This window comes from Labrus mixtus, chromosome 14 (genome assembly GCF_963584025.1).
Source record: "Labrus mixtus chromosome 14, fLabMix1.1, whole genome shotgun sequence".
NCBI classification, from domain to species: Eukaryota; Metazoa; Chordata; class Actinopteri; order Labriformes; family Labridae; genus Labrus; species Labrus mixtus.
In genome coordinates this window covers 23,000,424-23,015,835 of record NC_083625.1, presented here as the reverse complement: position 1 = coordinate 23,015,835, position 15,412 = coordinate 23,000,424, and the positions used below count along the sequence as shown (strand labels likewise).

The 15,412-nt window shown below is 41.1% G+C and overlaps 1 protein-coding gene across 8 annotated transcripts in view; it reads left to right on the top strand.

The window, feature by feature from the left end:
- The window catches only part of LOC132988455 (RIMS-binding protein 2-like), a 78,811-nt gene that overhangs the window by 8,904 nt on the left and 54,495 nt on the right, over positions 1 to 15,412 (top strand). For all 8 annotated transcript variants that reach the window (XR_009675813.1, XM_061055864.1, XM_061055870.1 and 5 more), the window contains 2 exons: positions 14,613 to 14,720; positions 15,019 to 15,147. Coding sequence is in view for 7 of the 8 variants with exons in the window: in XM_061055864.1 (XP_060911847.1) it covers positions 14,613 to 14,720; positions 15,019 to 15,147 (237 nt within the window). In the remaining variant the exon portion in view is untranslated. The remainder of the gene's footprint in view (positions 1 to 14,612; positions 14,721 to 15,018; positions 15,148 to 15,412) is intronic.

The following is a 15,412-nucleotide window of genomic DNA, read 5'->3' as shown; positions in this document are numbered from 1 at the left end:
TAACTCCTACAATTAAGCAGGAAGTTGATCTTTTTCCATACAAAAATAAAGTTTTTTCCAGTTAGTTGTTACAAATGAAAGATCAAGCCAAATCCCAAATATGTATACAGTATGACTCATTTCATATTGCTACAATAAGTGTGGATAGTTAAATAATTATTTCTAACCTTGGAAAAGGATGCATTTTGTTTTGCTGGCATGAGGCACTGGGGTGATGGATAATTGGTTAATTCCGAAGGGTAGAGAGAGTTGTGCTTTATTGACAGTGAGCTGAACAGAGTCAGCAGAACAATAAAGAATTGTATCATCTGCATAAAGATGAATACTTCAGTCATATAGAAGAGACAATGTTTTTGATGTTCTGTAAGTAAAGACAAAGATTAGTTTATGAAGTATAGGGTATGAAGAGAATACCATTCTTCTTCAAATCAGGATGTTATTCAAATTTGAAAACAGAAATTTTAGAGTAACAGGAGTATGTAGGATACATCTGAAAAGATGTTGTTGGATTGTGCATTCTTGCTGGATTACACGAACACTAAACTTGTTCTAAACACCATCCCTGGAATGTTGCTGCAGCGGATGTTGTTAGAAGAGAGGGTTGGCGGGTTATTCTGCCGAGTTGTGACCTTGTCCACAATTTCACACCTATGTGTATCCTGTTAGTGTGTGCAGAACATCCACTTACTGTTAGCCAATAGAAAATCACTGGGGAATCATTGAGTTTTCCATGTAATATATTGATGCCAATTTGACATGAACAGTGGAGACACCATTGTAAGGAGTGTTCACCCTCTTTATCTGGAAAATATTCTGTATTGGTATGTGCACTTTTAAATCATAGGTTAATTACACTTATTCTTAGCTTACTTTGGGTAGGCTATCATATTTTAATTTACAGTTTATAAATGAATGCCAGCTCAAAGTTTCCAGCCATATTGTCCTTGTTCAGCCAACAATAGAACCTGACTCCTTTCTTGTCCTTTATTTGCTGGTTTGAATTTATCCAATAAATGAGGCATAATTTCATCATTTAACCAAGGTAGTAATCTGTGTGCAACATAGCCTGTTGTTCCAACCCACCACCACAATACATTACCCAACCACAACAATAACGGTTTATTAAAAACCTTTAATAAATTGTCGACAACAACATGGGAGAAACTCTGCTGCGAGAGAAGCTGGGAAGAGAGCATCAAGTGATGCATTGGAATAATCATTTGCCCATTTTGGACCAGTGGGGGGCTGCTGGAGTGCTTTTTCACAGGGGGCTGTCACTCAGATTGTTCATAATTACACCATTATTTATAGTGGGGGTACCATGATTGTCCTTTTGTTTTTCCTATCATCACTTCCACCCATGATTGATGATGGTGCTTGGTGTGTGTCTGTGTTTGTACTGCAGGAAGAATTTTAATGAATATAATTATTCTCCGAAATGCTTCATCAAGGAGAGTGAAACATCATTGCGAGAAGCAGGTAGTGTAGGGCAAAGGGAAAGTGTGTGAAAGTGAAGCTGAAAATGGTATCAAGCTCAACTAATTCCCTCAGGAATTGGCTGGGTTATAAATGGAGTAGAAGATAGCTGGTTTTGCTGTGACTGTTAGAATCACATTTTACCTTTTCTTCTTTTACCTTCCTATAATAAGAAATGTGTATCAGCAGGTTTTTAGCATTCTGGGGCTACAAAGACACAAACTTTGAAAAGATAGGAATGGAGATTCTTAGGGAGACAAGCATGCTCATTGGGGTAGAAAAAAGCTTTTTGTTAAACTTGCGGTCAAGCATTGACATCAAGAAAGAGAGAGATTGACGATTGTGTGTCTGTTTGGTGCCTGGTCCATATGGGCAACATGGTAAACAGCTGTTAAAACTTCAGAACAGGGAGGAGGGAGGTCTATTAACTCTTAATGTTAGCTAACATGTTTCTGGTCTTTTTTAATTGGAATAATACGTAACAAAATTAAATATGGCTCAAACAGCTTTGTTGTCATGAATGTGATTTCTGTAAATAGACAAACATCTGCAATGCTGGCTGTTTGACAATGAAGACACCAACTCCCATGATCCCATGCTACTTCATAGTATCATCAAATTGGTCTTCTGTTATTGAGAGGCCTCAAAGCTTATGAGCATTGAGATAAGGCTTAAAGATGTTGATGTAAAATGTGTTCATTTGCCCGGTATGAGTATCCAGTGGGCGAGGTTGTATCTGTCGATAGAGCCGTCATAAATAACCTGTTTATGCATTTATAGAGAAACCCGTCTGTGAGTACAAATTAGCAGCAGTTGTCTGTCGGTCTTTTCACCTCAATGAAAAGAGAAGCATGGCGCCTGTGAAGGCTAATGAGCTTGTTGACTGTGTGGTCCTCTGTGATCCCAACCCGTTAACACCTGTCTGGATACCATATGGCAGCCTGTTTAATGATTGTTAGTTTTTACACACAAGGAGTTCCAAATGGAGCTACATAGAGATGGTGTGGTAACAAAATGCTGGGTCTCTTCTCACTTATTTTTCATATTGACCGCTTATAGAGCGGTTGTGTGTTTATGAAGCAAAGTCAGCCAGTCTGGGATCTTTTGAAAGTGGTCTCTCTCTGGGTCTCTGTAGCTTTGACACACAGTTGAGCTATTGTAGCTGCTCAGTCTGTCAATGAACACAGTTATTCTTGATGCTTTATTATTTTCTGGCCACAGTGGTGATGTTTCAAGAATGTTTAAGTTTGTTTTACTCAAAATACTCAAGCTTCTCCATTTACATTTGGATGCTTCTCTTCATACAGGGATACCTCCACTTTGGTTAATCCTGTTAGTGTGGCCTTTCCTGCCGTGTCAAACAACCCAAACGTAAGAATACTTGTCACTCAATCTGATAAGCGTCTTGGTTTTACCGCCTGTAAATATCGACTTTGTAACCCTGTAAAAGAAATCTCCCCTGCTGTGAACATGAAGACATAACTGATGGTCAGCAAAGATCCTGGAGCTGTTTTACCCAGCTAAAAGTAACAGTGCAAAAAAGTGCACTACAGTTTCTCTGAGTAAAAAGCTGTAGTGATGCCAGGTTGGGTACAAATCTATTACTGCATATATAGTTGTGGGTGTTTAACATGCTGGAGCTAGCCCGACAAGTAACGGGTTATGAAGGGAAAGTTGTGTGTTTTCACAAAGGAGGCACATTTAATCCATCAGCCTGAGATGCTCATTTTGCTCAGGGTCTGCTCAGTTCAGTGTGCTTGTTTACAACTTACCACGTTGCAGCGGGGGCCAAGGGAATTGGTTAAATAGATTGTAATATCAATGTTTCAGCAGACAATAGTAATCATTAAATAGTCAACTGACAAAACAACAATTTAGTTCATATAAGTTTAGTAAATATTGACCAATATTCAGCCTAGTGTATAATTTGAAATGAACATGTCTCGTGTTTTCGTACTAACAGCCCACTCCCACTGGAGGAGCTGCAACCACATTATAATCTGGGCTTTTTATTGATCCTCATTCCAGATACAGACACATTTTAGGCATATCACATAATCTATTAATAGACTGATCAGAGAAAGTCTAGTTAAAAAGGACACAGTAACCAGTGTCATGTCATTTAACAATACAGTTTAAATAACGTGCAAGAATACTTCCCATTGCTGTGGCTCCTTTTTAGCTACAGCATCTTATTTGTATGTATGTGTGTGCACATGTGTATAATGTTGGAGTGTTGTTTCTGGCCAGCCGTGTAGTGACTGGTGAATAATTGATGGAGCAGTGAGAGGGGGGTCTCTGGAGTGTTGGTCTCCAGCATGTACCAGCCCAAACATCTCTGTGTGTCAGTCTGCAGCGAGACGCAGACTCTCTCCAGGGAACAGGGAACAGGACGTTGTCTTCACTGCTCTGTCGAGCTGTGAGAACCTTACACCGCTCCTTATACCTCCTGTATATGTGAAGCACGGAAAACATATATTAACTCTCAAGCATAACTCAGTATTGCAATATAACATTTTTATGACAAAGACTTAATTGATGATGAAAACAAAACAAAAATGTAAGCCATATTCTTGCGTGATGGTATACAAATTGGTTATGAGTGCTGCAACAAGCCCTAACTTAAACACAAGAAAAATCTACGATATATATTGAACATGAGATGAGCTATAAAATAAAACATTTATTACACAACATCATATTTCTGTCATCTGTCTTTACCAATCCTGACAACCATCACATGTGCTCCATGGCCCTTATTAACTAAATGGGTTCTGTTGAAGTGCACTTTCATTGCTTCTGTCTTCACTGCACCTCCTAATACTCCCATAAACCTAAATTACGACACCTAATTCACTGTGGAACAATAAACAACACAGTAATTACATGGTGTCAAATAGTTTGTGTTAACCTTTGTTGGCAATTTAAGCTCATCTGATGCGAAGAGTGTCCAGCTCTCCAGCCTCACATTTACATCCAAGCCTGAATGCAGACCACTACATACTTGGCATCCACCAAGGGTTTATCGCAGTCTGTGACATTTCTAACCCTCGATTACATGTGCCCCCCCCATTATGGGAAATGCTTTTTGCCTAAAGGAGGAAATGGAGACTCATTTAGTTGAACCACTGAATGTCAGGAAAGGTCGTTGAGGCATTTCATTAGTGGAGTGCCTCTACGACAGATGTGCATTTATTGAATATGACACTGAAAAGGTTTGTGGCAGAGCCCTGTAATTGTGTTCAGACATATGAATTTGAGTGCTGCCACATTGTTGTCAGAGACTTATTGACTGAATCGATCCTCCGCTTTGTTGTCCTAGACTGTGTGTGCGTGTGCGTGTGTGTGTTGTCTTCAGGAAACTGGCTCTAAGTGTGGTTCGCCCAACCAGAATAAGAACGTGTTATGTGTCTTCAGCCTCATGTCTCAGCTTTGTTCTAGATCCGTGTTTCTCAATTACTTTCAATAATGGACCCCTTTTGAAATATTCTTTAAAGCAACAATATGTAGGAATTTGGTTTGTCATAAGACACACAGTGCTTTTACACCTCTGCCTCCAAGACAACGTGCATTTGTTGACAATCAGAGGGTGGTGAAGTCAGCAAAGATGTCGTGTAAAGCCAAACAGTAATATTACCAGATTTTGTGCAAATCTGACTCTGCTAGCGTCTACAGCCTGTTGTTAGCTAACTGTTAGCATGTGGACTATGTGTATTCACCTGTTATCATGATGACTATAGGCTGTGGCTAAATGTCTACTTTGGAGAGGCTCATGTATTACATGCTAGTTGAGATAGGTTTGTAAGGTTCTAAACTTAAAAAGCTAACTTGAAGATGGACGAGGAAAGAGATGTTGTTTTGGTGTCAGATGGATTTATTGATTTATTCGTATCAAACCTGAGACATAACTGGGGTTAGACGACTTTCTGCAGCCGTTAAAGCTGCTGAACATGAGACAATGATGACACTGCTAACGATACAGGCTACATGTTACGTCTCAATCTCTTTGTTTTCAGAGTAAAACTATCCACTGTTTGATTTAATAGTCCATTGCAGTGCATAAGCCAAGCAGAGTTTTGTAATGCAGAAAGTGTGTACATTTAGCATGCACTTGAATATGTCCGCCTCCCACTTAAAGAAGCCACATGATGCCTGTTTCCCCATTAAGATGACTTATGTGGTTTAAAATGTTAAATGTGAAACAGATTCAGTAAAACACATTTTAAGTATGTCTATTGTGCTGGGCCGTTAATTAAATTGTTGCTGCTCGTGTGATAGCAGCGCGGGTCAGGGGCCTGTATGCATATGTAATTTACTTTGACAAGATAAAGGGGTATTTTCCTCTGAAGCTCTCTGGGTTCAGCCTGTGCTGGGTGGAGGGAGAAACAAATCATCTTCCCGATGCTGTTACCCCTCTCCTTGTTTCTGCTGACACTGCATTAAACAGAATAATTTTGCAGCACCTCCTTCTGTTCATCTTTTGACTTTTGAAAGAGCCAGATGTTCTCTGCATGTCTGACACCTTATTAGAGCCTTGGGGGGGATTGTGACATTTTCATTTATGGAGTTAGAGATGATAGGGCAGCCATGCCTGTAAAGATTTTAAATAATATGTGTGGTAGTGTTGTACTTGTGATAACTGTTAAGAAACAAGCTCCAAGCTGTCATAGACACGTGATCAGTAGGCTGAGACATTGAGGTATACTTTATGATATGACAAGATCTAATGTTTATTGCCCATATTTAAAGCCGATAGAGACTCACTTCATTTGTGCAGAATTACTTCCTTGTTTCCAATGTTTACACCCCTGTAAAGGTTATATTCAGAAACGCATGCACATTGTGTATTCTATGCATACATTAACGAACAAACAGTAACATGCAGTTCCAGTCAGTACAAGTGATTTCTGCACAAATGCAGGAGAGGTTGTACAAGAGGTGGAAGAGGTAGTTTGCTGGACGCCTGAGGGGAGCAAAGGGGCGTCTAGTGCTGGTTCTTTGTTCTCCAGCGCTGCAGAAGAGACCCCCTAATCTGTCACCATCAGGTACCCTGGGGGAGATGAGTCGTGATAAATACAGGAGGGGATTGGAGAGGACACTTAAGAGGGCTTCTTCATGACTTATATATGAGTATAGGGAGAGAGAAGCTGCTTATAGAATACCTCGGGCCACAAGCAGCTTAGTGTGTAGTTTTTTAAAGGGAGTTTTTTATTGGCAGCCTCCCTGCTCTCTTATAATACGTGTTTAATGCCAAGACCTCAAGTCAGTTTAAGCGCTTTGCAGAGGTTTTGTTTATTGTCATATGGTGAAGGTGGAAATTTCTACCTTGATGATTGTAGTTAGACTTCATCACTAAGAAGATTATATAAAGGAATGATTTGGCTTGGGCGTGTGCGATAAATATTTATGAGCATTTTTGCAGAGACAAATCCATGTGCACAGGGAGGTAGGTTGCAAAGGACAGAGGTAGCCTCAGAGTAAAAATGGACCACAGCCTCTTCCTTTTTTTAAGGTTTATTTTTGTGCTTTTTACGCCTTCATTTAGAGATAGGACAGTGGATAGAGTCAGAAATCGAAGAGAGAGAGATAGAGAGTGGGGAATAACATGCAGCAAAAAAACCACAGGTCGGATTCAAACCCGGGCCGTCTGCTGGGGGGACTACAGCCTGCGTACTTAGGGCACATGCACTAACCACTAGGCTACCAGCGCCCCTGCAGCCTCAGCCCCAAGGCCCCCAACCTTTTCTGGTGTTGGCTGAGGATGTTTGACAGCAGAGCATTTCAGCACACCTCATTAGAAAAACCCCTGATGTTGGAGAGAGAGAGACAGAGAGAGAGAGATAAAGAGAGTCATTGATTTGTCTGTAAAATGTCGTGCTTCACTGATACTGTGAAGTCCATTAGTATCCAATTCGTATCCACAGTGGGAGGGGGGTCGTTCTTATTCACTGCTGTACTTAGGTTCTGTTACTCACCTCTGCTTGAGATTAAAATGGTTTACAGCAGTTGTTTCCCTGACCATGTGGAGTTTAGGAGGAGGAGGAGGCCTTTCCCCTTCCATTATTGCTTTGAGCAGACAAGGCTCCGATTAATTAAGGCACATTTCCAGACTCAGCAGACTGAATCTTTTATGCAAATCCTCTGAGCATCACTAGTGGAGGCGGTCCAGCAGCAAGCAATCGCAGGCTGTTCATTTTTAAAAAATAGTTCTGATTTATTTCTGAACAACCTTGGCAAAACAGTGAGATGATCTTAACCCCAAAGTTTTAATATCTGAGAAACTGAAGGACAAATCCTGACGCCTCTCTGAAAAAAGCAGCCAACAGTAGGTGTTATACAAACAGACTTCATATTGCAATGAAAACATTGACTATTGTACTCCATTAATGCTCCTAGAATGTCTTACTGCTTCTTTGAAATATGCAGGAAACAGAAATTGTAATTTTTCTTCATCCAGGCTGCAACAAGAGTCAGATTTATGCTGTTTCAATGGAAATAGTAAAGGAGCAAGGAGCATTGGCAACCAACTTTGCAGATATTTTCCTGTATTTTTAAAGTCCCAGTGTACAGTGGGTTGTAATTAGTGGTGTACTGATGTATTGCTTCAGTAGTAGACCCTGTTATTGCATCAAAACTGAACTTTAAAGTCTCTGCATCAATCTTAAATTGGAGGTCTGATACTATCACTTCATTCAGACCCTATGATCATTTGTTTTTGTTGTGTGTGTGTGTGTGTGTGTGTGTGTGTGTGTGTGTGTGTGTGTGTGTGTGTGTGTGTGTGTGTGTGTGTGTGTGTGTGTGTGCCGACATACATGTCTGCGTCTTTGTCTCACAGTCTCCTCAGAGGCTCCTTGTATGGTGGGGGGATTTCTAGCTGTCAGATAAAAATGCTGAGGATGGTGTTTCCGTGAAACCAGGCTGTAGACATTTTTATACGCCTTACAAAAGCTCACCAGACAAAGAGATAATCGGGTTGTGAGACCTTATGAATATGTAAGAATAAGTCTGCCATGGACATCTAATGATCTATTCAAATCGTTGTTGATAGGTTACTTAAATCCCCCATTGTGTCGGAAATAATACATCAGCTTTTTCCTTACAGCCTTTAAATAGAAAGGACTTTTAACCAACTTGCAGTTCTGTCTGATTTTCATTCAGCCAAATGATCATAAATAATACTTAAAGATATATTTTTACATTGCCGTGTTGGTACACTTTTTCTTTTTTCAGTGTGTTTCTGTATTTGCTTGTGGTTTCTTTATTCGCAGCCCAGGTAGGGGGAGGAATTCCAGGAAACCCCCTTAGCCATTTTGCTTCAGTCCCCCCAGAGGCTTTTAAAACAGCAACTAACCCAGATAATCAAGAGGCAATTTAGCCAGCTCTCTTCACTGTCCTCTGTGTTGTCGGTGTCAGCTTGTTATAAGACATCTAATTATTTCAAGAAGAGAATTAGTAATACCTCATGTTGTTTGTCTTTTATTATAGTTTGGGACTCGAGTTTGACCTCTAAAACTTACTCATAAGATAGATGGCACTAAAGTGACTGCATTGCTTCGGTTGCATTACTAACAAGGTCAGTAACATATGTCGGTGCTGGAACAACCTGCTGTGTTGCCAAACTGTGACAGCCTGTGATGCTCGAGTCTGCCCTTCAGTGAGAGTCCTTACAACACGCTCAGACTACAGGAGTTTTAGGCAGATTTACTGTTCCATCATTGCTTTGAGAAGTACAACAACAGCCAATAGGAGAGAAGAATATAATGAGAGAGTGTAAATAAACGACGCTTGTTAAAGCCTTTTAGGTTAATTGCAGAGTGCATATTTCTATGATACGTTTTAGCTCAAATCCTCCTGTTCTTCCTGGGTTGACCACACTCACCATTTTTCTTCTGGACTTGTTCCACCTTGTGTTTGTGTTGTTTCTCGCTGCAAAGCAACACCACAGAAAGCTGTTGCACCCATTCGATCACGGTTTAGTTTACGTGAGGTTGTATGTTGCTTCTACTGGAACACACGTTAAATCCTACTTATGTCCTTTAGTGTGTGTCATTTTGTCGTCAGTTTAAAACAGAGACAAGTTTATGTGTGAGGTTGTTCTAATGTGCAATTTGTAAACTACATTTTTTATTTCAGTTATGATTTTAAAACCCCTGTGATGGGAGACAGGCTCTTAGATTGCAATGGTCGCTTCCACAGGAGGAACCTGCAGCGTTGTGGAATTTAAACTTAAAATGTTCAACGGCACTTAGAGATCCCTTATATGAAAAATAGAGTCCAAAGTGATCATGTGAAAGGGGCTCTTGACCTGTTACGGGACGTTAAGTCTAACTTCTTGTTGTTGTAATCTGAGAAACCCAAAGGTGTTCAACATCTCTTCTGAGGTAAAGAAAGCAACCAGAGAATGACATTGTGATGAACAGCTGACCCAAATGCAGAAGAGGTCTTTCTCTGCACATACACCACACTACTTTTCACAGCAGCAGTCACACAACACCTCTGACAACCAACTCAGTCTAATATGGAGGGAGTGGACAGCTTTGGCTGACTATGCAGTTCATTTTAGGAAATGCTTCGTCAAGACTTACTTTTAATTTCTGTTACATTCTGTCGTCGTTTTTAGGGGCCAAGAATAAACTTTCTCTCAGCTTAACAGTCCAAAAGAATTATCCCATATTATTGTCCCATATTGACATTTCTGTGAAACAGTACAATGATGGATTAGAAAACATTTGTATATGATGATGTCTTCAAGTCCCTGCACGACGTAGATAGTACAATTATGCTAAGTCCTGTGTCACTGCAGTGCGCGTGTGTGAGGATGTCATTTATAATCAGCACTCCATCAGTTATCTGCTTGTAGCCACAGTTATTGCAGACAGATTCAAACAGAGCACAGGGAAATGACTCCATTAGGCCCGTCTGCCCTGCCTTAGGCTCAGGCTCTCCTGACAGACGTTTGTGTGCAGACCCCTGCCGTCCTGCTACTGAGCTGCATCTGCCTTACTAAGTGAGCCAGACCCGTGTAAAACCAGCATTACTGTGAGAGAGGAGAACTGTCTGAATGCTAATGCACAGGCCTCGAGTGGATCTCACCACCTGCAGCTCTTTTTTGTTTCAGCAAAAGAAACAAGAGCGTTTCTTATTGAGCATGTAAGTCTCATTGCCTCATGCCTACAGAGAAGCCTTTCCTGTGTTTCAGTGTGATTCCCAGGAAACAATTAAAGACATGGATGAACTCCAAGATCATTAGAATGAGAATGGAGGCCGGCGGAGGCTGAGTTCACTCTGGCTGGCCTTCCGCTGAGGTGATTGATTAGGCTTTAGTATCGTTCTCCGGGGAGGAAGACCGGGGCATTGGGACCGGCTGAGTCCTCTAACTGATGACAAAATAAGACTCAAGGACACAAAGGCTCATGTGGGAGCTGAGGCTAACTGTCTGTTGGCTGTTAAAGAATTCCCACTTTATAGAAACAGATCTGCTTCAATTTACAAGAATAAAAAGGCAGCACCAGTCTCTACTTGTAGCATTTGAGCCGACATCGAATGACATTAGGTTGTGCTGTGAGGTCTAAGAGGTGTAATGAGTTCTAAATTTCATTTTCAACCATTAAAATGTATTCAATGAAAATGTTTGCTGTTTGGAGAGAACTCACAAAACATCACCGTACGTCAATATCTAAAAACCTGACAGTACAACAGTGGTCTTTGAAAGTAGCCAGCAGGTTTGTCTTTATAATAATCAGTGTTTCCCCTAGGTTTACAGCTTTTTCCTGAAAAACTCAGGAGATTTCAAGGAGGAGCTGTATATGTGAATGCAAACAGCCATATTTTTTACTCAGACTTCACCCGGTGTTTCTCTTGCCTGACCCCTAGTATCTTTTCCACAGCAAGTCCGAGTGAGTGTATACACACGACCGCTACGATCTCTGTGCTCTAATGAACCTGCTGCATTATGTTTCCTGTTCTCCAGTATGTTCTTCTCCACTCTTTAGTTCAGATTGTGATTCTGTTCAACTACACGTAGCATTGATCGAAAGACAAATATTCTCATTATTGCATCGTATAGCTGACTCTGTTACTTTGTCCGCTACTTCTGTGTTGTTTTTTTACGTCATGACTTACCTCTGGAGACCCCCCGCCCCAGGATTGTCTTCCGTTGTGAGCAGCATATGTGAACAGGCAGGTCAGGAGAATCTCCGTAGCAGTCCTTCAGGAGTGAATATGTGAAAACAGCTTAAGTGTATATATATGTAAATGTGAGTGTTGGGTTTCTAACGCTGTTTCAGTTTTGATGACATCATGTGTTCATGTGTCAGGACTTCATTGAACACAACACACTGAGGTTTCTGTTGTTCCTTTTTGTCCTCAATGTAAGAAAACTCATATTTATGGGGTCATATTTGCATTTTACCAACGCTAACTGGCAACATATAAACAAACTTAGTCTTCTTCTCTTGATGTTTAATGGCAGATGACTAGCTTTGCATAACAGTGCATTACCACCACCTACTGAGAATGAATAAACAGACTTTTTGTCACATTTCATCCCCCCCCCCTTGCAAACATCTGCAACTCACTAAAAACCTCTTCAAACTACTTCAGACAGCCTGGTGCGCTGATAGACTTCAGATTCTGAATTTAAACGACTCATTACAGTTCGAATGTGAACTTTCTCCCCCAGGTTTGGATACATGTTCGTATTTAATCTAAGAATTGACAATTGACAGCCCTCTCACTCAATGTTACCACTTTACAGTTGTACAGTGAAGATGAATTTACAGAGGCCTCAGCTGCTGTTTAGTAAACAGCTGGTCATTAGTGTTGACTTAAATAACAGGTAAAGTAGCACCAAACCCCCCGGAGAGCTCCCAGATTGCTCATCCTCTGCTGTTACCAAGGCAACACAATCTCATGGTCAGCATTTCATCTGGATTTTTTAATATAGAAATGAGTCTTTGCGATGTCACAGAAGTGTCGATGTGGCATCGGGCTTGTTCAGATTGATAATGAGATCCCAAGTGTGTTATAGAGACATAATGGAGTCCATTATGACGGGTTTACTGGTGCTTCACATGTGGAGCCATCTGTGTGCGGCTGTCATGCTGTGAGGTGTGTGTGTGTGTGTGTGTGTGTGTGTGTGTGTGTGTGTGTGTGTGTGTGTGTGTGTGTGTGTGTGTGTGTGTGTGTGTGTGTGTGTGTGTGTGTGTGTGTGTGTGTGTGTGTGTGTGTGTGTGTGTGTGTGTGTGTGTGTGTGTGTGTGTGTGTGTGTGTGTGTGTGTGTGTGTGTGTGTGTGTGTGTGTGTGTGTGTGTGTGTGTGTGTGTGTGTGTGTGTGTGTGTGTGTGTGTGTGTGTGTGTGAGAAAAAAACAGTAAACAGTAAAAAACATTACAGTCTTTGTTATAAATACAACCCAATAAATCACACAAATCCATAATCTCAGAAGGATTGCATTACAGGTAGATTCACTGCATTTTTAATCTGTTCTTCACATAAAGAGTGAATTCATAATTGGGCCGTCGATAGCCTAGCGGTTATGACACGACCCATGTAAGGCGGTATTAGTCTTCAGCGCAGCGGCCGTGGGTTTGAATCCGACCTCGGCCCTTTGCTGCATGTAGTCCCCGACACTCTCCTCCCAACATTTCCTGTGTCTATTCAGCTGTCCGATCCAATAAAGGCCCAAAAAATGTCTTTAAAAAAGTGAATCCATAAATTACATTAATCTGTTCTCCAAACACACAAACACGCACTCTGCTCTCTGCACAAGGCCGCTCGCCCCTTCTCTCGTCTCTCCCTCTTCATCAATGTTTTATTCGTCATAAAGGTTTAGTTTTTTTCCCACATGAATACGTTTCTTACAACACGTGATTAACACATGGAGGAAGCTTCTTGACAGTGATGTAACGAAACAATAAACACTTACCCTTACCCTAACTTACTCTCTTTACTGATGATATTTTGTTCACACTCTTACTCTCTGCCTTTCTAATATCCACGTTTGTCCTTCTGCTGTCACTACAGCCCTTAAATTAATATGTGCACTCCTTCTTATGTATTTAAAGCTATCCTGGGTGTCACACTCACAGGTGGGGGGGCGTCTCTTCCACTCAAATTAAAAAAACAACCTGAGTTTTCCAATGTGACTGACAGACGTGATCACCACATTGACTTTCTGCCACGTCCACTGTCTGCCACATCGACAGCTTCACTAACAGCTCTCAAGATAACAAGCTAATTTGTGAAACCCCCAGGAGTATTCCACCATAAATAACCTCATGAATGCCAATACATGACAGCTGACTGCAGTCATTAAATATGCATTACATTTAAGTCCACCATCTAAACCTTCAGACTCGAGGCCTGCAACAAATCCTTACTTTCACCAGATAAGCGCTTCAGTAAAGCAAGAGTGAAGAAAACTGAAGGTTTATTTGTCTCCTGTCCCGAGCAGCTAGAGTCTAACCAAGTATATGTTGAGTTGAGTTGTTGTCTGCAAGGATATAGCCTTTTATTTTAAAGACGAGCATGTCATCAAAGGATGCATTTTAAAGATGTTTTTGGGCCTTTTTGCTAGGCTAAGATAGCTGAAGAGAGAGAGGACATTTCAGGAGTAGAGAGTGGGAGATTATCTGCAGCAAAGGTCAGATCAGATTTGAACCCACAGCTGCTACGTGAAGGACTATTGCCTCTGCACATGGGGCGGCGTCCTAACCGCTAGGCTATCTGCGCCCAGACAAGTCATTGATTTAAAGTGACTAATATATGAAAGTGTAAAATAGGAAATCCCCTGTGTATCTCTCTCCATCTCTCCATATCTAATATGCAAGCCCAGCTCTCCTCCCTCATCTGCTGAGTTAGTGTGTTGTAATAGGAGTTGTGTGCCAGTGAAAGGCTGAGTGAGCTGGTCTAATGAAAAGCCTTTTCATTGTGCGGTCATTTGTCTGACACTATTAGATAGCACGATGTAAACACTAGCCCACAGCTGTGGAAGTCATTTCTATAATTCAGACGTGAACAAAACATCAATCCCTTTTTTGAGTTTTTTTAAAAGAAGTTACCTTGATACTCTTGAATTTGTATCGAAGCTGGTATTGAACCCTGTATCTGTTTCTTGTTTGCTTGGTTTTTTTTCTAGAATGGCACTGACTACGGGTTCCTGGTGCGTCAGAACTCTGAGCTCCTGCGAGCCCTGGATGATTTGGAGAAGACTTGTTCCACACTGAGGGAGGAGAATGGCCTGCTGGTGAGACTAAAAATAACCACGTTTATTGTCATGACTAAAGGCTTCCTAGAAAGTAGGCCAGGTGCAAAGAAAGGTGGAACAAATCATTAATACTGAGCATTGTTTCAGATAGGTATTTTTACTTCACCAAGTCATTTTATTCATTTTATCAGTGGATAATTACTGTGACAGTTTCCTTTTTTCTATCCATAAATAAGCCTCCCTTACTTTATTTTGCCTTTAATGTTTATCATGACTGTGTCGGTGTTACTTGCTGCAGGCAGTGTCCGATGATGGTATTTGTTTCCCGTGTGTGTAGAGGAAGAGCAGCGCCCCAGAGACCGAGGAGAAGGTCAGACGGCTGCGGAGAAAGAACACAGAGCTGGCTGTTCTCGCTAAGAGGCTGGAAGACAGGGCGAGAAAACTGCAGGAGGCCAACCTCAGAGTGGTATGGCACAAAGAAAAAATATCCTGAACAGTTTTATCAGAGTAATAATGAGTCACTCTGACCCAGTGACTCGTTCTCAAACCCGTTATATCTGGTAACGAGTTATATGGAGTGATTCAGCATGTGGTAAGTGGGAGTCTTGTTGACGATTATCAGCAGCTTCGTGTTGAATAATTTGATACAATACTTGAATACTCAGTTTTCAGGAGACAGTCCAGGAAGACTCATCTAAGAAGGTCAGGGATGACAACCTGAACAGTTTAAA